Genomic DNA, 23,309 nt, shown 5'->3' with positions numbered 1-23,309 from the left:
TTTAGATCTGCAACCAAAACAGTGCTGCTAACACAAAGTTTTACCCGCTACTGAGCAGTGCTTGCACAGGGTCAAGGCCTTCTCTATTTTCCTCTCTACAACTCCCTCAGTCATTTGGGGCTGGGCAAAAGGATGAGAGGGCACACAGCCAGGACAGCTGACCTGAAAAGACTGAAGTAATACACCGCACCATATAATGTAACACTCAGCAAACCAACTGGGGTGGGTGTGGTTCCCAAGCAGCTGCTGCTTGGAGATTGGCTTGGCATTGGTCTGCTGGTAAATGATTGCCTTTGCTCTTTTTTTTTTTTTTTTTTTTTTTTTTTTTCCTTCTTGCTTACTGAACTGCACTTATATCAATGTTTTTGTCCCTTCACTGCTCTCTCCCATAGCGCTGCAGGGACTGAGCAAGCAACAGAGTAGCAGTGTATGTGACAGCCATGGTCAACCCACCACAACATTTTATTGCATTTTACCACTGTAAGGTCTCCCTTCTAGAAAACACTTTCCCAATGCAAAAAGTCCTTCATTTACTATGCCAATGTAAGGCCACATTTAGAAGCCCGTCCTGGTTCTGGCACTGGGAGCTACTGGAAAGCTGAAGATGCAAATCTAAGCTGGCCATCCTATGTGTTAAGTCTAGCTGTGGAGCAGCAGTGAAACTCTAGAAGTGATTGGTTGCACTTCTAACCACAGTGATGGAGTAATACCAGACAAAAAAATTCTACCTCAGAACTTTAGCTTAGCACATACTCTCCCTCTCATTCCATACAGGTAATATCCTGAATCATTTCCTCAGGAAGGTAAAAAGGAATGTGGTGAGATCAAGGGACAAAGGGGAGCTGACACTCTGCCACTTACCACTCTTCTCTTTTACTCAGAGAGCAATATGGAAATGAGACCCCAAAGAACAACAACAAAAAACATTCTCTAGGGTCAGAAGAAGCAGTAAAGATGACATGGTACTGTTCAGCTTCCAAACAGAAAAAATAATGTGAGAAAACATTTAACAATTTAAGGGATGGTATGCTTTTTCTGTTGAAACTTAGCTGGTCAGAGGCTATGGTGCAGAAACCAAATGCTGGGAAGCAGTAATCCCAGTGATTGTCTCTAAATCTAAATTGTCCAGCATAAATCTCCAGTCTTTTAGCACTACTTAATTCAATAGACTTTCTGAGGAGATTATTTCTCTGGGTTAGCTGTCTCATTTGCTCGTCCTGCATTGTTATTCTCAGTGCAGCATCACTTTCTACTTAGTCTAGACTGCTTCCCACAAAGCAGACCATACACTGGCTTTAATAACCAACAGTCAAAAGAAGTATTTAATCTCTCACAGCTGGCAGACCCCAGCACCCCTACTGCCAAAATTTATGTATGGGATTTACATGCCAAAATGTCCTCACACTCCACTATCCCCACTAGGAAAGGAAAGCAGTCTAAATTTGTCCTGAAAAGTTGTCTTTTCAGAATTCTGTCTTCTGCTTATCTCTGTGCACAAGACAGAGCTGGAAGAGGGCAGCTTGTAGTTTGGTTGCAAATGAACTTCAACGGACATTCAAAAGCTTTAAAGGGCCACTGGAAAGCCTGTGTGTGGATGGAATGCCTTTTTGGCAAAACTGAAAAGCTCTGCATGCTGGATATACACTCAAGAATGGTGCACACGTTTTTATTAAGAACTTTGTAATTATATAGGTTTCTCACTTAAACATTACAACTACCCATAGAAAAGTGTTGCCTGTATCTTTTAAACACCATGTAAATAAACAAATTTATTTTTAAGACAGGATAAACTGCTATAAAAATGATGCACAGTCAAGTCATACAAAAATACAAAATTTGTTACCAATTGCAGTCCTCGTTGCAATTACACAGAACAGTTCCCACTCAAGACTTCCAGTGAGTGGAGAACACAAACTTGTGAAACCAGTCATGGCAGAAATTTTTCATGACAATGAGCAGAATACAAGACTTCTTTGATTAAGCACTTCCAATAACCTCCAAACAAGATGAAAACTAGATTCTCTGGAAGCACCTGGGTACTTGATAAGTCTTTTAATCTTGAAAACCAGTTTCATCTAAGCTAGTTTTTAAATTTGTGTTGCTAAATCCCTCTGATCTACACAAATACTGGTGCTGAGTACAACTGCTATTTTAGACACTGGTACTGTAGGAATGCCTCCTCTCCACAGAAGTAAGGCTGCTCCAGTGTTTCTTCTGGGCAAGTCTGATCTCTAATTTGAAAAGAGAGGCCTCACCTGTGCTCCAGTTTGAATCCCTAGGCTGAAGCTCTAGTCCAGTCAGCACTTACACAGATGTGTGCATTACAATTTCCATACTTAGAGAGCCCTCCTGATGCTACTGGAGTTACATATATGGTTTGCTTAAATGAGTAAGTGCTTCCAGGACTGGATATTTCTCTTTGTCTCCCCAACAGCTATCCTTTCTGAATGTGTCTTTATTTTTGTACCATTCAAATTGTCTGGGTTCTGATATGAAAAGTGTAAATTGTTTTAACTGGCTTACAGGAAAAAAAAAGTAACAAATTTAAGTTATCAAATTACTTCTGGAAGCAAAATTGAAACATTTTACTATTGCCAAAAAGATAAGAGCACTAGTTAGCTAAATAAGACTACATAATTATTTAAACCTTCAGCAGCAATTTAGAAGTCTGATAGTCTGAAAGGAAGCACAGTTAACTGCTTACTTACTAAACCTTGATTACATGAGTTGTGCATGTCTTTACCTAGACATACCTCTCTACTCCATCATAAAGCTTCTGTAGAAAGGCTCTTACTCTTTCAAAAGATTTTCTGGAATGGAGTGATTGAACCATTGAGGCATCATTATTTGTAGACAGCTTGTATTTAGTGCAATAAGTTTAAAAATTCTGCTCTGAAATATTAACTTTACAATAACAAAAATAGTTTTCTTAAAAAAATGTTAACAAAAAGAATATATAGCATAGACAGATCATTAATTCTTAGCAAATACATTTATGCATTTACCAATTCACTATGCTGAATAATTGAATATTAGCATTCCTATTTGGTGAACTTCCAGACTGAAAAGATATTTATGTATCTAATAATAATAAAAAAGCATGTTCTCTTGTCATTATTTAATAATTTCAGATAACTATACCGGCAGCTACACTTCCAAAGGAATGTTTCTCTGCCCTTTCTGGCTTTAGCCACCCACTACAATATGTACAAATATGGATCAAGCAACAGGCAAGGAATGATCCTTTCTACCTCCCAGAGCTCTCTCATTAGATGAAATGAAGCATACAGTACTTTTTTATGTACAACAATATAATTCATTTCTCTTCCCATCCTCAGCATCTTTGTATCTAGTCATGAATTAATCATGAGTATGGCTAAGACTGAGCTTTAACAATCTGTTATTTTACTTGCCCGTATGGAGAATCCATACCCTTCAAAGGAACACTGCTGAAGTGTGAAGGAGGCTACTGAACTCAAGGGGAGGATAGAGGGCAATGGGTATGAGGGGTAAAAGTAGGGTAAGCAGGAAGTTAATTGCATATAAAAATTATCTGTCCCCATTTTGTAGGTTCTGTTTAATAGGAGATGCAAGGGCTCCCTAAATACCTGAGGAGTTGGTTATTGTGATATCTGATACTGGTAAACAGAACTGTGCCCTGCCAGGGCTGTAAAGTAAAATAACTACTTACAAACACATTCCAACTGAACAAATTTTTGCTGATACAACCTCTTGAAAAAATAAATTAGAGACTTTTCTTGATTTTAATGTTTTCTGTACATGTCACTGTCCCAAATTTAATGCAAATTTTAAAGAAATTAAACAAGTAAAACTCTCAGCAGATTAGCAGTGTCATGGGAAATCTGTCTCTAAACCCAGTCATGATTTCAGATTATCTTTACAATGGTACTTCCTCCAGATTTTAAAATATCAAGCAAATAAGAATCAACATTTCCATGACCACAACAAATAATTTAAGAAATGGAACAATGATAAAGCTGCTTGTAAAAGCCACCCGTATGAAAAGAGTACATGTTTCACAAAAATAATTGTTAAAAAAAGTTTTAAATCCCTGTTCCTTTTCTCTGATTTTGGCTGTTCATTTATTTTTTTATATATATATATATATATGTATATATATATATATAGATAGATAGATAGATATAGATATATGTATGTATGTATATATGTATATATGTATATATATACTGTTTTGGAATGTCAATGGGTTCCAATATGGCTGGCTAGTTTCAAGATGAACTTGCTCCAGAGGCCTAGAAAACAAAGTCATACAGTACAGTCTTAGACAGATGCCAAAGAACAAGGAGAAATTGAGTCAAAAGGATCACTGGAAGCCATAAAGAAAGAAGCGTGAAAAGGTGGGGTTTCTTATTGTGCCCTGATGCAAGAACAGAACTTCCTGAAGTGTTTTCTCATCTCTGCTACTAGTATCTATTTTAAATACAACTGCACTTTGGGCATTTCATTTTAAGAGACAATTGTCATATCTAAGAAATATCTGCATTTCAAGGAAACTGAAGCAAACCAGTAAAGACTCTGTAAAAAAAGAGAAAAAAGTAGTATTGATCTGATTTTCAGACATGCAATTTTGGGACTACAGGCGATACTGTTACACAATAAACTTATGAATGATCCTATTCTAGCTGTAACTGAGGCCCTCTACTTTGGGGGAAGGTCTCAGAAATTTAACTGCCGTGTCCCATCATGATCAGGAAGTGAGATCCTAGTATTCATAATCAAATCAACTGGAGCTGAATGCCCAAAAATGGAAAAGCACAAGGCCCAAACAGTTCCAAACAAGACATTCACATAAGCAACAGGATTGGGAGTAACTCAGCAGGAGACTTCCACTATGAGCCTCAAGTGCTCAGCATCTTCTCCAGCCATCCTATGAGGACTTTTAGCCAGTAGGAGGGTAAGAGTCCAGAAAAAAATTCTTCTAAGAATAAAACCACCCTTGGTTTGCAAGTACTTGGTTTGCACTTTTACAAGGGGTGGGGGTGAATAAAGTTTTTTAACATCCAAGCTTCAGGCTTTTTAACATCCAAGTTTCAGTCAAATACAAAAGTGTAAGTGCCAGTCTGTGCCAGCTCTGACAACAGTGTACGTGGAAAACCACTTAAGGTAAATCAAATATTTGAAACAGAGTTTAACATAAAATTTTGAACTGAATTTTTTGTGCATATGGCTAGAGAGTTTGGACACCCAATTCTCAATCATTTTCATGGCACATTTGCATTTATAGCAATTAGCTCGCTCTGAAAATCCCAATGTTAGTGTCTGCTTGACCAGCTAGAATTACTCCCAGAAGAAAACAGTAAATGAGCATAGAATTAGTTTTTTATATGTATAAACACAGCAGCATTTAGGCATAAGCAAATCTATAAGTTGGTAAGCCATAATGAAATAGCAAAACACACAAAGCTATACATCTATCCAATCTATAGCAGGAACCCATTTCAGCTTAGTCAAAAAACACTCATGCAACATGGCTTCACATACATTGTTGAAAAAAGAAATTCTTCTGTTAGCATACACTTATTTAGATTCCATTTTGTTAAAAAATTATCCCCATGGTATGGAAAGTAATAAGACCCCAAACACTCTGAAAAAGTGATGGAAAAATATTCTGTTTCACAAAGTCATAATGTATGAAGAAAAATCATACCTTGCCCAGCCTGGCTCTCTGTTATATGCCCTCTGTTCTCCACCTTCCAAACTTATCCTCCTATCTGTTATCTGTACCATGTATAGTGTTCTTATTCCAGGCTACTCAGACATGCAATGCCTTCCTAACAGGCACACCATAAGTAAAACAGGCTGCAGAAGCATAAATGATGCATTGTTCACTGTCTGTGCATCTGACAGTGTGAGATGGAAAGAGCACACAAGAGACAAGCAACATAAGTAGTTGGCAATAAAACAAACAACTGGGAGAAATGTCATTTGAGCAGGTTGAAAGGAATCACTGTATCCAATTCCTTGGCACTGTGTAAGAAAATTTGGTGAGGGCTTTGAATACCTGTTCTTACTTTGCAACAATGGATACACGCAGTAAATGTTCTTCATTTCAGGCTTTTGCAGTGAATGTAAGATGAGCAAAAATTATTCATCTCAGGGCTGAGAAGAACCCCAAGAATCTCAGAGCCATCTTATTTTTAGACTGTTCAGCAACTGGGGCTGTCTGCATATACCACATGGCATGCACCACTAATCCTAATGAAATGATACTGCATTTGTTTCATATGAGACAGTTCCTTTCATCTTACTTTTACAGGAGATGGTCTCAGCTGTGACAAAAACTCTGCCATCCAGGTGATAGGCAAGCTCACAAACAGAAAAAGCAGAACATCTTGAGTGATACAGAGAACAAAAACTTCTCCTGAAGAAGTGCAGTCAGTAAAGACAAAGAGGGAGAAGAAGTAAAAGTGAAACTCTTGGAGGATCGCCACCTCCTCATCTGCACCTACCATTGGTTTTAGCTCTCTGCCCTCAGCTCCACCTCCCCGACCAGCTTCTTTCATAGATTTTCTACTATTCTCCACAAACTCCTGAAAAACAGTAATGAAATGACAAGTGCTTTCATAGAGCAGGCTCCAAACATCAAATCTCAAGACAACTTCAAGATGTAACTACTCAAAATATCTAGGTAATTTGCATCTCCCATTTCTCTTGCTTAGACTTGACCACGAGGTATCAAAAAAGGCTGCCAAATAATCTCAAAAGTCTCCTTTAGTTAATTCTGGAAGCCAAATAGATGTTTGCCTTGTGTGCTCATACAACTTTCATATTTTCCATGCAATGCTCTCCTTTATGGGGAAAGAAGTTAAAAGGCGGATTTTCAAAAAACAAAAAAAAATAAGTCAAAACCGAACAACAAAAACCCCACAACAAAAACCCCAAACAAACCAGAATCTCATATATTGCCTTGTATTCTGTGCCTCATGTTAGAACTCCATTAAACAAAAGGACTTGGAGATAATTACTTACAAGATTTGGCTGATTTCCCTAACTGTCCTAAATTCAACATCTTACATTTTTCACAAAATTACAATCTCCTTTTCATAAAGATTAGAAAATGTCCTATAAAATTTTAAGCATTTTTTTCTCTTAAAGGAAAGAATTCCGCAGAAAATGTCAGTAAAGTTTAGCTGCTGGGGTTTTGTGATATTGACTGTTGACTAAAGAAACCCACAATGCTTTTAAGATTTATTAATATTTTCTTCTGAGACAACTTGTTGCATTTTACTCTTACTTTCTTAAAAAGCAACTAATCAGCAGCTGATTTATTTATTATATACTCTAGATTCCATAGGGGTTTACAAAAAATTTAGCACTAAATTCTTGTCATGGTTTTCCCACCAAAAAAAAAAATTGCTAAGAAGTTATGAGAATCTTCCTCTAGCCTACAAGAGGGTACATTTTACAGAGACATATTCTACACCTGCCACTTAAAAACACTGTCAAGAAATTTCCTACGCAACAAAAAAGTGAGGGACTTAACAAGCAGAATTTTTATGTCTTGGTTTCTTCTTATCATGAACAGAGAATAACATGGAATAAAAATGGACAAAATGAATCAGCCTTACAAAAGGCCTTGACAAAGCAAAGCATGCAGGCTGCAGGATAGAACATAAAGCCTGGTATTTCTATGTGTGACAGAGTCAAATTCTGGTTCATGCCTATATGAAAACTCCACTGTGGTCACTATCTATGCATGAGGTAGAATACTCTGATATTTTTTCTCTCTCATATCCAAAGTCTTTCTTGGGAAAGTAAACAAAGTAAGTTTTCTCCCCTTGCTTTGCTTCTTTCTATTCTGCACTGTGTAATTTACAAGACATGATATCCAAGAGTATGATTCTGCAAGATCACTGCTCATCTAACAGCTAGCAAATAGAAGCCAATACCATGGGAAGGAAGACTCATTACTTACTTGATGCTTAACAGATGACACTGTTTCCTGATCAAGCCATGAACAAGATAGCAAGGTAAAAAAAAAAACAACCAAAAAACCCCATATTGAACTCAGCTAGTGCATTAATTCCATTGTCAAAATACCTATTTTATGGAACCAGATCCTTAGACTTCAAGAGTAAGGGAAAACTTACCATGAGAACTTTGTCCATGTAGAATTCCCTGCCAGGACTCCCATCATTGTATTTTGTATCGATGGCAAAACATAAGAAAAGGACATCAACAACCATTTCATAAATGGAAAGGAAGCAGTGAGCAACCAGGAATGCAAAGAGGCAGACAATGATGAGTGGCAGTACCCAGATGGTGTAATCTCGTTGGTAATTCAGCAACATAATGCCAGCCAAACCTGTGCTGCAGACAATCAGGACCTGAAGAAGAAAATGGTAGACAACTCTAATGGCAGAAGCCTTTCGATATTTTTTGTTTGATTTGTTTTTAGACAATATGCTTCTTGGTCTGCCAGGGTTAGAACTAGAGGTAACAGATAGTAGGTAACAAGATCTTTACCTCCTGGATTCCTCACATCCCTGAGGATAAATGTTATATAATTCATTTTTCAGCAAGTTCAAGTCAATTGTTACACATCCTTCATCACAAAGAGTATTTTTCAGAGAAAATTACATTTATATCTGCTGTCATCGTTCTAGCGTTATACAATATTCCTGTAAAAAAAAACTTTATCCTGTCAATTACATAAACCCCACAACCAGATGCCACGCATCAACTAAGATGCAGTTGGATTTTTTTTATGTGGGGTGGAGGGAGAAGTTAGGTATTAGGACAAGTCAGGTATTAGGAGGTATGTTTTTCATTTTGCTAGTGGAAACGACTTCAAACTTGTTTAATATCTATTTCTTCTCCATACAGGAGAAAGAAGATCAGAATTCACATGAGGCATTTCATGTAACAGTCTCCTCAGAACTACACTATGTGTGAGGTCCTAACAGATATTCCACTGGGTACCAGTGTAGTTTTGGCAAAACCAAAAAGACTAAATTGGTGTTGCCAATTAACTTTTTGAATATTTCTGAATGCATTATTATGAATAGCAACTAAACACAATCATAAAATTGGTCAGCTTTTATGAAAACACCACATTGAACTGGTAGAGGAGATGCTGATAGTGTAGCATTATTTTAGCTGATACTGATTTTTATGTGCACTGTTCATTTGAACATTCCTGTCACCTGAACATTTTTCTAATAATCTGAGATGTCTTTTCAGGGGGTATTTCCTAACACTTTTCAAATTCCTCAGTAAAACTTTGTTATGTAATTTCAGGCTCTCCGAAGCATCTATATGTCCCTTATGTGTTTATTCCTTCTCACATCTTACTCACTTAAATTACTGGATTCAAGGTCCAGCCCACAGAACTTCTGATTTAACAGAAGTAGAGGAATGAAATGAGGAATACAGATCAGTCCAACCAGTGTTCAGATACTTAGGCACAGGTGATTTAAGTAATCTGCTATTAATTGTTTCAGTAGATTATGGCACTTCAAAGGATAGAAATAATTCACTGGATTACATTTCCATACAGTATATCTCCATTAGCTGGAAACCCAAAGAGCTGACTGATCGCAGAAATTATTCTGGTCTCCTTTTAATTCTCAGAGTAGAACTAACTTAGTTGCTTAAACTGGCAGTTCCTCACAGCAGGCTTCTGTACTCTTCCAGTCTGATTTTGCCATAAAAGGTGATCAGCAATGTGTCAAATTTTCAACATAAACCTAGAGAGTCCATACTAAACAGAATTTAAAAGAAAAGCTTCCTTTCTTTACAATTCTATGTCTTAACTACAAAATCAATGCCTTAGACTTTCTAATCACTTTTCTCTTGACTCGCTATAAAAATGCAAAAAGGGTCATAAACTTCTGCTATTCCTCTCTAGTCACTTTTATTAAATTTAAGTGGATCATCTGTTTTTGCTCCCTGTACTGGATGATCCTTTCCTAACATGATGCAGCTAGATGCGATAAAGTGCACACTAAGAAACAGGATTTTTAAGGCATTTTGAATTAGTGTTTTCATTGCTAAAGTAAGATTGCTTCTACATAGTCTGTAACAGCTGTATGCAGCAGACATACCTTTCCTAGAAACAGCATAAAATCCCCAACTGTGTTTATGGCAGCCACTCGCAAAGCATTTTCCACTAGGATAACAAAGGCATCCTTTGCTGAGGTGCAGAAATTGGTGCTGTTGATAGCTGTGGCTGTATAAGCATTCTGAGAAAAGGAGATTGAAGATTTATTCATAAAATGATCAGGTATTTCAGATGGAGGGGGGGGGAAGGTAAGGGAAAAGATACATCTTCTGAGTAAGACATATTCATCATATAATTTTAATGAACAAAAATTCCCTTGAGAGTTGTTGAATCAAGAAATATGAACCAGCTGACAGAAGATTATATGAGGTAAAGAATTACTATTCTTCTCCCCTCTTGCTCATAATTTATGCATTAACAAGTTTGTTCAAAAAAACTAATTTGCAATTTCTCTGCAGGAGGAGGTGAACAGTAGCATAGCTACAGAAATTAAATAGTTCCAAAAAAACCAATCTGGAAATATAAAAGAATCTGAGTGTCATACAACTCAACCAAGATAATTTCTAAATACTTAACTAGACTGCATTCAAGGTTAGTGAGGACAGTTTTCAAGGATTACATTGGGGTGTTTAAAATGCTTTCTTATGATTTTATTTTCTACATTTCCATAAGCAAAAAAAAAATTAACAACAGTGAAAGAGATATTATGTACAAGATATTTATGTATCTGATATTTATTTATGTGATATTTATGGCCCATAAACCCACTTTTACAAGGGGTCTTTTACAAGGACCAGCTAGTGTGTTGCATTTTGAAACTCTTTTTCTTCTTTGTAGATGATTATGGCAAGTTGATGTTTTGTATAGTTTTTACACTGTGAGAATCTTAAATATTACACACAGAAAAGCTTAATTTTCCTTTGATTACAAAAATATTTTGAAACTTAGATCTCGTTTGACTGAGTAGACCTAAGGGGGAATGTCTCCATTAAACCACTAAACAGACTGTTATAAAGTGGAGAAACCATGTTCACAAAGATGAATATGGGCTATTTTTAAGTTCTTGTTTATTTTCCAAAGATCAGTGTAGTGATTTGCAGTGTAATTTCAGTAACGGAGACATGACTGAAATACTGTCATTTAAGTTCAGTTCCAAAGTTCCAAAGTACAATACATTATGTGTCAGCATCAGATTGCACTCTGGGAATATATATATTAATATCAGTCCTTACATAAAACTTAAATATGGAATATCTTACCTGATTTAAATATGTCAGGCACTTTTCTAGACACCAAAGGCAGCAAATGCAGGCTTTAAGCATACAGCGAGCACAAGCATTTTCCTAGAAAAGCAAGAATGTGGGAAAACATAGATAAAGAGTTTTTATGGATACAACATTCCCTTGTGCTTCAATAAGTGATATTCAGCCTGCTAACTTAAGCAATCTGTATCAGTCTTGTGGTCCTGTAATTCTAAATATTCAGAGAATAATAGGATGGTTTGGGTTGGAAGGAACTCCCAACACCACAGGCAGGGACAACTTTCACTAGACCAAGTTGCTCAAAACCTCATCCAGCATGTTCCAGAACACTTCCAGGGATGGGATATCCACAGTTTCTCTGGGTAACCTGTTCTAGTGCCTCACCACCACCCTCAGAGTGAAAAATTTCTTGTTACCCTGATCTATTCCAAAACAAGAGTTCCATCCTCCCACATTGACTAAATAAACAGGTAAATATATCAGGCCTTGAGTTTTGATAAGAAAATGTAATCTATTTCTCTTACCTTTCCTTTGAGTTGTGTGTGAATATACATAAGAATCATTCGTGGTATCTTCACTAGTGTGATAATGAAAGACCCCTTTGCTACTGTTCCTAGGTGGTAACAAACAAGGCGATTAACAGATGCCAGAATAGGAGTAAATGGCAGATTTCTTTTCTCCCTGTTGAAAAGAGAAAAAAAAATGAAGTAGAATGATCAGTATTTATGTGGTATCATCTAGAAGTGCTACAAATTCTCAATAAAACAATGTGCAAAAGGAATATATTATCCTCATACTAGCTTTCAGGATATATTGCTCACTCCACCCTGACAATCTGTGTAATTCAAATTTGTCTCTAATGCAGGACTAGGACTAGGAATTGGTATGTCATGCTGTCGGAGACTGCAATATTATCGTTTATGGCTTAAGCATTTTTATGAAGCACTTTTGCCTATTATACCAAAACTTCATAACAAAAGCTGCATGGAAGACCACCACACCCTGAATGAGCCTCCTGACTGAGGCCCTGGACTGCAAGTTGATGGAGGTAAGATAAAGTGACTCAATTCTGGGCTGGGGAAAAAAAAATACATTCACAGGAGGGTTAAGACTCACACCTTTGGGCTGGAGACCACCACCCCAGGACTATCAGCTGCCAGACTTGCACAGGCCCTCACACGAAAGGCTGGGGGTGGGAATGGGAATGAGAGGTTTTGGGTGTGTGGTGAAAAAGCTTCTGGTGAGAGGCAGTGAACGCCAATACTCTGCTGTGCAGACTCGCCCAGCTGCAGTCACCTCTTCACCTGGGAAAGCCACATCTACAGGACATCCATATGAATGACAGCAGAGGGGGTGTCATGGCCCATCAAAAGTTCCCCCCACAAGGGGCCCCAGACCTTGCACTGGAGCACTACAACATGAAGCAACAGATTCACAGTGTTGCAAGAGACAGTGTCAAACTTGTCCTCTAGGCATTCCTACCTGGCCCAAATGTATATTAATCCATTGGATTCTATACTTTTTGGGGTGCGGGGACCCTCACCACCAAGAAGATCAGATGGAGTGAAGCCATGAGATGTCATTGGGACTCTTGGAAGGATGGTATATTTCTACCTAACCCCCATCCCTCTCCCTGTTCCCCTCCCTGCTCTTTTTCTACATCTTTCTTTCTTTTCTCTTCTTTCCCTTTGCCTCTTTTACTATTAAATAAAATATATCAATATTTTTCTTTGGCACCAACATCTAATGTCCTTTGGTTTTAATCAAGTTTTGGAGTATATTTTGAATCTTTCTGGGTTCAATCTATTTTATTCACAAATACTTCATTTTCTTTGTTTTTCTGTGTTTAAATTGATTCTTAACACATATGAGTAGTGTGGTGGTGCATCCCCGTTGTCCCTTCCTATCTTGGGCTGCATTATGATCTTAGAAATACTTGTTAGGCCCTTGTCTTGATGAAGAGCACCTGGGCTCAGCTCCTCAAACTTATCAGAAACATTCTGCTTCCAAGAACTTGTCATGTCTATCAAGGTCCTGTTTTTAAATGAACAGCCTTGTAAACTTATTTTTTGTGTCCAAATATCAACCTAGGTAGAACAACATTTCTGTTATTGAATTTTCAAAGAAAGTCACAGACCTGAATTGTGGACAGGATGGAAAATTACTATGACTAAAGCCAATTCTCTTGCAACCCCGTAAACTCGTGGACCACAGCGGGCTATGATCAGCACCTTCTGAGTGGTACCTCTCTGAGCCACTGAACACTCAAGTTTGTGATGCTCAGAGGACCAACATCAAATGCTGCTGACAGAGCCTGGGCTGACACCCCACTCCTCAAGCCTCAACCCTTTGCCTGTTGAGAAGGTGCAGAGGCATCTGACCTGAGCAGTTCACTGAACATGCGAGGAATTTTTATGGATCTCTACCTTGTACCTACATGTGTGAGTGTGAATGTACTATGGCAAATGTACCGTGAATATTAGATTGGTACGTAAGTCCGGTCGAAGTAACTGAGTTACTGTTGTGCTCATAGTAAATTCATGATTCTATAGACTCTTTTGTTAAATTCATTAAATTACACTACTGATTAAGCAATACTAAGTTTAAGTGCTGCTTAACTCTTTAGGCCTAAACTGTTGGTAAAGTCTGGAGCTAACAGTGGCAAGCAGGCCCACTCTTGTGATTCAGTGAGAGGGTGTCCCTCATTCCTTTTCATCCTTATCCTTTCTCACTCTTAGCTTTTTCCATCCCCAGCTTCCACATAAATAATTTTAGGTTTAGTCTTAGATTAACTTATTTTAGACCTACTTTTCCTTTTTAAAGTGTTCTTTAAGCATCTACTAAGTAGTAGAGTGAATCTTGTCAATTAACTCCATCAAACTTTAACTTCTTTATTAACCAGCTTTTGCCAACACCTTGGCTGGTGATTCTCTGAGCAACCAGAAACATTCATTGGTGACAGGTAGTCTTACTGGCAGTTGGCTGCATTACCACTATTAACAACTGGCAATTCCCTTAAAGTTGCATCAGATGGTGTGCAATTCAAAACCTTCCAAAACAGTAAGAAATTGTGCTAATACTTTCTTAGTCAGACTACTGATAAACTTGTCTTCTCCTCTCTTGTTCTTTTGGAGATCTTTGTGTAAACTTTGGACAGGATATTACTAATTGATCAGGTTAACTCTTTGCTCAGAATTTTTGCATTTCTGATTTAGCTATCCTCAAGATACCAAGGGTTGAGCCTTAAAACAAGTTATTAAAAAAGGATCTCCCCAGCTTGGGAGAGATGAGAATTTCACTCAGAAAAGATAACAAAAGTAGATCCGTCATTCCACGAAACTAATATCTGCATAATGTAATCCTGAGATGTTAATGATTAAAGTAGATTTACCCTGTATTTTATTCCAATTAGCTTTTAGAGGAAGACAAATTTCACTCCCTGTTAGGCATAATCACATAAATTGCTTGAGTCTTATGCCCAGGCAATACTTCCTCATTTTCAGGGCAAAGTCTGGAACGCAAAACACTTTGAGGCCTGTTATTGCCTGAGTTGAAAGGAATCCATCTGGCTAAGGTGAATGAGCAGTGAACACATATAAAACATTTCTCCATGGATAACCTCATCTCATTTGATTGGAAAGCTGCTCATATGCAAAATAATGGATAAATGCAAATTAATGCCTTTTCTGTTTTTACAAGTCACTTTTCAAATTATGATTGTACCTTAAAATGTAAAAAGAAGATAACAGTAGAGAGAAATGAGTATTTACTAACTTAAAATAAAATTGCTGTTATGGAATTATAGGGTATGGATGAAATAAAAATCATTCCCCCTCAGGTGACAGGAAATACATAAACTTACAGATGAAGCGTGCACATTGCTAAGCAATCTATTTCAGTGCAGAGTAATTCTCTTTCCTCTGTGTTTTCCTCATTCCATACTCAATGTGGTTTAATTATTCACAAGATTACATCCCTGTAACATCTTGTAATAACTTCATAGATATATTTCATTTGTATACTGGAGAATTTCATCATTAATAAAATAACAAAATTTCTGACAGCACAATAAATTGATTCCTTGCTTTTGATATTATTTTAAAGAGTAGGGCAGAAAAAGAGTCAAATGTAGTTCAGGTAACAGCCTCAATTAAAAAGACAAAGCAATTAAACATTTGTGCTCTGAATCATGCACTTAAAACATATCTGCATGCATTACTCAAAAAACTGATACACAATTTAGTTCACAAATACAGCAATAAAATATGGAGCTTTAAATTTTTACATGAATTTTTATTTTTATATGATCTTGTCAGAATCTATATGTAAATGATTAATCTAATAAGATCTTAAGCAGTACTGTGAAAGAAAGATTAATGAAGATTAGTGAAGCACTGTAAATAATTTAAAGGGCACTGTTTTCCAATTAAGATAATAATCAATTGCTTTCATTATTTTTTTAACCTCTACAGATCTTACCAGCCTTAATTATTTAGCTAAACAGATGACCTTCCAGACTCATCCTACTTTGTAAGTAACCACCCATGCCTGTAGAATGGGCACAGGTTATAAGGCAAATAATACTTCAAGTCTTATATGTCAAGAATACCATCTATAAATGGCAAAACAGGTAGTGCAGGACTTCACATTACTTAAAAAGGGTAAAGACAATTCAACTGTTCCCCAGGACACAAATATTCTACCCAGAAACCCTGTTGCTCAGTATTTCTGTTAAGTCAATGAGTAGCCTGTGTAGGCTACTGATGATAGAGCTATGTACATTATCCTTACCTTGTAAAATAGTATGTTACAACAGCCCCTGCTACTGTCATCTGCTGACAGGCTAGAATAAACTCACTGATCCAAATGAGTCCCACTACATGGTACCACCACATGTATTTCAAAGGACCTGCCATTCGAAATTCAACAAATCCTTCTTCATTTGGGACAGGACTACCTACAAATAAATGAGGGTAAAAAAGAAAATGATGCTTACATCAACTCATAATGAAGGAAGCATTTGGTATTAACCAGTTACAACAGAAACCTTTCTAGTTTCTGCTTTTAGTTTTAAATGCCACTTTGAGGAAGATTGTTCTTAAGAAAAACAGAGCTTTTGAGACAATAATGCTATTTGAAAAAAAAAAACAGTAAAAAAATTTCACAACTAACCACCATCTCATAGCAAAAATTCATATAGTTAAACATGATGAAAGTTTACTTCAGTCATTCCTAATTTGAGTTTGCTGCATTATCAGTATTTTTCGTAGAGCAGGAATCAGTATCAGCTCTTTACATCTAGATGTCAACATCAGCAATCACTTTTGTTTTCCCTGTGGTAAGCTTTTGTAGCTTTAAAGCTAGTAAAACAAATATGGAGCAGCCTTAGAAATTCTAAAGATATGATTTCATATATTCAAAAATTCATTGACTCTTTGTCTAATATGAATAGCAATATCATGTACAGAGATGGACAGCATCTCAGAACACTCCTAAGATAAACTCCATTTCAATGTGTTAACGCACAGTGAGATGTTTCATAATATACAACATTTACTTGAACAGCTGATGAGATTGAGAAAAACACCACAAGGAACTTGGTGTGTATAAATTGCTTACCTAGAAAATCATTGTTTTGACTTAGCACTGACAGCACCTTACCCACATTCTTAGTTATGGTTTTATACTTACATATAAAATGAAAGTTTTCTTGTCAATAAGTTAACTATTCAGATAATTCTGGTTTCAGTGAACATGCATTTGGCCTTATTTGCACAAACAGTTTGTTTAACTGATAATAGTGATGACACTGAGTACATATAAGCTAAAAAGATAAATTAGTTTTTGTAGAATCAAGGCAGGTTGAAGGATTCTGTCAGTTAACTATAATATCAGACTACATTCTGCTACAAATGTAGTACCTGTGCAGTGGTCTGACTCAGAAAGTGAAGCTCAGGGCTGAGACTTTCAGTCGTGACCATTTTCTGCACACAGCACAGCATGCAATGAAAACTAAAAATTCCATCAGTAATGAGAGCAGGAACACATGATTTCTATTGCCTCCAACCCTTGCTAAGAACTCAGAATATGAAAAATATTTGTCTTGTATTACTGTGAAATAGCCTTGTGACTTGAAACACTGCTACTTTTGGGTCGGTAGCAAACAACACGTTTCAAAACTTTAAGAAATTTAATAATGAATGGCAGTCTCTATTGCCTACAATGTAGTGCAAAATAACAGACTTTTTAAAAAGCATCTGCTGTGGTGTTTTTTTAACTGAAGTAACTAAGATTTGGACCCATGGGATTGATTAATTCTAGAAGCTCTTGTCAGACCCTGAACACAAACAAAGCTTTCACCTTCTATGTACTGAAGAGCAGGCAGGAATTAGGAGTACATTGGCTGCTCTCAAAATACAGTGCACAAGCAGCAGAAAAATCTCCTTAATGATTCTGGAATAATACTGGACACCTAAGTTACAAACAACTGAAAACTAAAATCACAATGTTTACATTGTGGGAGAAAGTAATTGTGTGCAATGGCCCTTCCCTTACTGTGTACTCATCTGTGTGAGTACTGTCTGCAATACTTGGTGACTCCAAGATTATGCTGTCTTTAACTCGTGTGTGTCAAATTAACGTGAATTATTTGAAAAATTATAGCAGTTTTATTATTAGAGTCTCATGGTTTGTAGCAAGACAACTTGCATCAAATCAAAAAGCCAGCCTCACACACAAAGTACCATGCTGGGAATGAAGACTCAAATGCACAATAATCTGAAGTCAGTGAAGCAGACAGGAATAGAAGCATAACAAGTGGGCTTTTTTCTTTGAGATTCCCACAGGCTTTTCAGTCAACTCTGCTAGAAATCATACAAAAATGAAGTGAAAATTATTTAAAGAAAGTGACTGCTTACCTGTAGTACCAAGAAACAGCAAGACTGTGATCCAGTATGTCCAGAAGAGGATAAGCACAAAGAATGTCCAAAATGGCTGGAAGACTAACAGTGGCAGGTGAATGAAGACCTTGCCAGCCACGTGGAACAAGGCAATGGTGAGAGCTACTCTTTTGCGCATAATTAACATGATCAAGAATAAGATAACCTAGAGGGGGAAGTTTCCAAATCACATTTTAGAGTACTGAAACAGAATCAAGCTACTCTTTTGCACAGTTAGGATATTTAAACCCAATAAATTAATACATAATCTATCTATAAAATCACAAGATCAAAATGTAAAACCTCTATCAGCTTCTTCTGGTGATAAATTATTTTCCAAATTATACTTTTGGGGAATTCCATTCTCATAATTATGTATTTGGAATCATTATCAGCCTTAAGCTGATGAGACAAGACCAGGTTCTATGTTTTACAGAGCAGCGAAATCAGTTACAGTTATGTTTTACAGAACAGTGAAATCAGCCGGTTTTAACCTTTAATTACCTTTAAGAAAGGTAATTTAAAATTTATATCTGACCATGGCATGGTGGTCTTATAGGATGTATGTATATATGTGTATAATAACATACGGAATAAGAATCTAGGAGAGGGAACAGAGAGGAACTTTTGGATTAGGATGTGAAGCAACAAGAAGAACAGAAGAGGGAGTCTACAATTCCTGTGAAGTTAGTTAAACATTATCAGATTCCAGTAGTAAATTCAGTGACTCTGAAATTAACAGCAAGGCCCAAAGAAGATTAATTGGATCAAATGGTGTTAGTATTTCAACTCACAATGATTTAAGAACAACTTCTTTCAGAAGTAGGCTAAGGACTTTTAAATACACTGAAATGACTAAGTACCTCTGAACTGAGAACCTAAGAAAAATCTCTTTGGATTGGCAGTCCAATATCATACCTATTCTTGGAAGTCCCTGTGGACATTTTACAGTAGATGAAAGTAGCTGCAGGCTTAGAAAGTCTCTCCTGACTCAAAATCAGATAATAGAGAACAGTTCCTAGAAAGTCTCCCCTGACTCATAATCAGGTGTTAGAGAACAATTCCTAAAAGTTAAAAAAAATAACATAATGAAAGAAAATCACTTCAGCAGAAATAAACTGTTCCAAAATGTGTGCAATACAATGCTTTCACCTGAATAAAAAATAGAGACCAACAGAAAATAATACAGTCATTAGCAAAGCATACCGTGAAGACTGTAGCTGCAATGGCATAGATCAAGAGAGCCTGAAGATTGTCTTTGGCTATTTGGTTCTCAAGAGCACCAGCAGATATTTGTTGTTTAGCATAGAGCCACCACAGGACTCCTGTACCACCTATGTTTTAGTGAGAAAACAAAAAGGATAAATAAATGAATCTTCTGTGCGATACATACTACCTAGTCCCAGAGAAATAAAACAGTTCTTTACTTTTCAGTCTAGTCTGGTACTGAATACTCAAGAGCACTGGTGCTCAACCCAACAGGAACTTGAGAGGAGGGAGAAGTACCTAGTTCTCCTCTGTTGCCCTCTTCTCAAGTGAATAAACTCTTTTCACAGTCTCACCATACTATGACCACTTAAGAGACTTGCAAAACCTTCACTCTGTGTTTTAGGGTAAACTGCATTGAAGGACTACTTCATGGAGAGCCCTAACAGTGAACAGCACAGCTCCCACTAGACAGGTAATAAAAGAACAAAAGGAAGAATAAATAATTCTGTGGTAGGCTGTATGTATGAATGTATGTGTGTGTACAATAATGCAGAGAGTAAGAATTTAGGAGGGGAAACAGAGATGGACTTTTGGATTAGGATGTGAAATAACAACAAAACAAGGAGTCTACCATTCCTGGGAACACTAATAAAAACAACAAGCATCAGCCTGATGCTGGAAACAGCAACTTCATGATATGTAGCTAAACTTGCTTCAGACAGTATCTTGGACACTAGAAAAACATTAGCAAGAGGCACAGGAGGCAAATACAATGTGAGGTACTATCTTCTCACCCCTGATATGTTGATCCTAGCCTTATAGCCAGAAAAACAGTCTCTTAAACTAGCTGCCTTTCCAAGGTAGAACTTTTCTTGAACACAGATCTCCAGCCCCTCAGGGAGACCACCTCTCCTCTTTGGTACATTTCTTTTCTCTTTTAAGTGTCCTTCTCTGTTCTGCTGGTATTTCTGAATCAAATGCATAAGATTAGTAGGGAGGTTGGACCAGATGAGCCTCTGTGATCCCTTCCAACCTTACCCATTCTGTGATTCTGTGATTGCATGTTTTTGCTAAACATACTCTGTTCAGGTCTAAAATGAAGAATGGTCTTTTGACATCTCCTAAACAAATAGTCAAGGCAGAATAAGCAGTATGTGTCATAAAAGACAGGGTTTTATTCAATCCATTATAATAATGGGTGAAACTTTTTAGAACATAGTAGCAGATGCCAGTCAACTAATTCACTCAACATGGTTGCTCAGCTTCTAAAGAAGCTGGTCATCCCTGGTCATAGATTGTGAGGCCATTAATCAGAAAACCAAAGTGATCCTGAAAAAATATAGATGGTCTGCTAATTTTTTACATCCATTGCAGTCATGAATTGCAAGAATTAAATCACTAGTGCCTCCTAATGTGATTATTCTATTTTTTAACTTCCATGCAGTCATCTGCCCAGACATTTTGGCACAGCTACTCAGTAATAAGTGTAGAAAACTTTAGTTTTATGAATTTAAAAACTAATGTGATAAAATAAGGCTATTTTCACACAAGCTACATAATTTTGGAGAGACAACCTTTGGTCATTTCCAAGATAGCATGGCTGGTAGCATTTCACATATGATCTAGGTAATGCAGGTCTTCCTGAGTCATATAGAAATACAAGGATTTAATACAAATTGCTAGACAAGCACCTTTACTTCCTCTCTTCAAGAACAGGTCTTAAAGAGCTACTCAAAGAACTGAAGAGCTGATGAACATGTCAGAGTAGTAAATATATTCAGCTGCATAAGCAATAGTTACCCTTTGATGTCTTCATGCACCAGCCACAGTGTGAAAGTACCACCAGACACACCCAGGCTTAGCTGCCTTGCTGACCTGTTTGGAAGGCAGGTTAAGAAGTAGACACCATTTAGGGTTGTGCTACAAGTGCTGTGAGGAATCTCCTGCACACCTGTGTGCTCTAGTGAGCTAGGCTGACGCGAAGACTGACTGCCAAGTAGGGTGTGCAAATATTCAAGGAGCAATGTACTCTCTGAGAGAGATCTGCAATTACTAAGGTGGCACTTTTGATGTACATCCTGAAAGGGATGCAAAAAAACAGACTGAAGGGAAATATATGATCCAAGATGTGTGTGGGATGTAGCTGGGCTGAGGACATGGAGCACAAAGATTAGAACTGGGCACTCAAACTGGGAGACAAACAAGACTTACCAAGTGATCCCAGAATGACAAGAATTGTTAAAATCCAGACAAGTACTCTTGAAATGTACCTTATTATAACCATCAAAATCATGGACAACACTGCAAAAGAAGACAAATAAAATAAGCAGACAAATTACTTCAAGTAGATATATCCTTCCTAATTTTCCCACTGCACTAAGATAACTGCCTTCCAATAGAATTTTACAGACAAATTTCTTTTTTGAGGCTTACAAACTCACTGAATAGATAGTTAAGAAAATTAGGCACCTCTACAACTTCTGCTTTGATAATGTTGATTAAAACAAAGAGAACATAAATACATTTACACGATACATCAAACACAAGACATAAAGCACACATACAGACAGAGATGTACTTTGACAATGACCAAACAGACAGCAAGACATGGCAGTATTTTGAGTCTGGTAACATGAGCAACCTCCTGAGGACCAGAGCAGAGTCTGTACTCAAATACACATGTCAAACAAGTGCAGTTAATATGATATCTGCATATTTCAAAATGTCATGCTAGTCATAAGTCACAAACTATACAGCAGCTAAGGCTAAGTGAGTGGTATGTACAAGTACATACTTGTATTTTAACATATGACACATTTGTGTTCAGCAGTTACATGCAAGCCACTGGAACCTGGCTTTTTGAATCACAGTCTAACCCACTGTTTTAAATCAAATAATTTCTGTTTAACTATGAAATTACAAAAACTATTTTCTAAATTAACTATATAAATTCTGTACTAACTTCTGACTCTAACTGAACAGTAGCATGGCAAATCAGCCACTAGATTTCAGATTTCAAACAGTTTACTACCATTTTTACCAAATATTGAAGCTGTCAAGATGTAAAAATAAACAGCTTTCCAGCTACAGTTGAAAAAATACATAGTGGTCTTTTGTGTGTGTGTGTGTGTAGAGGGGGTTAATGGTATCTAGCATCCTCTTCTTTTTCCTTTCCTTTTCCCTTCCTTCTCCCCCGCCCTTTTTTTTAACCACAAAAGGAAACCGAAAACAAAAGACCCCTATACCTGATACAGCTTTGCAGTGTTTGTTTCTAAATAATACATCGCCCATAGGCATAGCTAATACCATGATCTTCCCATTTTAGGATTTCAGATTTTATACTTTGTATGAGTAAAATAGATTCAACTAGGAAAGCAATTTATGTCTGTGGGCAACATTCCACCTCAAACAAGAGGACTTTGTTAAAACAGCTCTTCAGTGTAGTGCCAAGTGTCATTTAATAGGCTAGAGGCATCTCGCAGCTATAGAAACAATTAGCACCTCTGTACTGTTGGGATTTTCCAGCTCTTCAGAAAAGGCTGAGATTTTCAAAGACCTGAAGCTTTTAATTTTGAAGGAAGGGGAAGAAGGAGGTAACATACAATGCAAACAATGGGCACCTAATTTTCTTGTTTTCACTCTTAAAGTTCTCATATCTTTGCGCATGTATGTTAAATGAAACAAATTAAATCCCTTACATCCAACTGGAGTGTGCTACTTTGCACTTCTCAACACGTCCTTTTTATTTGGAAAGGTTTTATTTGGACTTGAGTTGGTAGAAGATGACTACTACAAATGGGAAAGCTATAAAAAACTATAAAAAAATTAAGAAAAAACGGATGCTCTCTTAACTAT

General features: G+C 37.0%; 1 protein-coding gene across 4 annotated transcripts in view; it reads right to left on the bottom strand.

Moving 5' to 3' along the window:
- The window catches only part of SLC44A1 (solute carrier family 44 member 1), a 71,505-nt gene that overhangs the window by 3,692 nt on the left and 44,504 nt on the right, over positions 1 to 23,309 (bottom strand). For 2 of the 4 annotated variants that reach the window (XM_068176499.1, XM_068176500.1), the window contains exons 7-15: positions 21,666 to 21,755; positions 19,452 to 19,579; positions 18,225 to 18,411; positions 16,099 to 16,264; positions 11,832 to 11,988; positions 11,305 to 11,388; positions 10,089 to 10,226; positions 8,133 to 8,369; positions 6,492 to 6,572 (exon numbers count right to left, since the gene is read on the bottom strand). In XM_068176499.1, the coding sequence (XP_068032600.1) occupies positions 6,492 to 6,572; positions 8,133 to 8,369; positions 10,089 to 10,226; positions 11,305 to 11,388; positions 11,832 to 11,988; positions 16,099 to 16,264; positions 18,225 to 18,411; positions 19,452 to 19,579; positions 21,666 to 21,755 (1,268 nt within the window). The other 2 variants (XM_068176502.1, XM_068176498.1) reach the window with 2 other exon arrangements.

The sequence above is a fragment of the Anomalospiza imberbis genome, chromosome Z (assembly GCF_031753505.1).
Source record: "Anomalospiza imberbis isolate Cuckoo-Finch-1a 21T00152 chromosome Z, ASM3175350v1, whole genome shotgun sequence".
Classification (NCBI taxonomy): domain Eukaryota; kingdom Metazoa; phylum Chordata; class Aves; order Passeriformes; family Viduidae; genus Anomalospiza; species Anomalospiza imberbis.
This window is presented reverse-complemented; position numbering and strand designations above follow the sequence as displayed.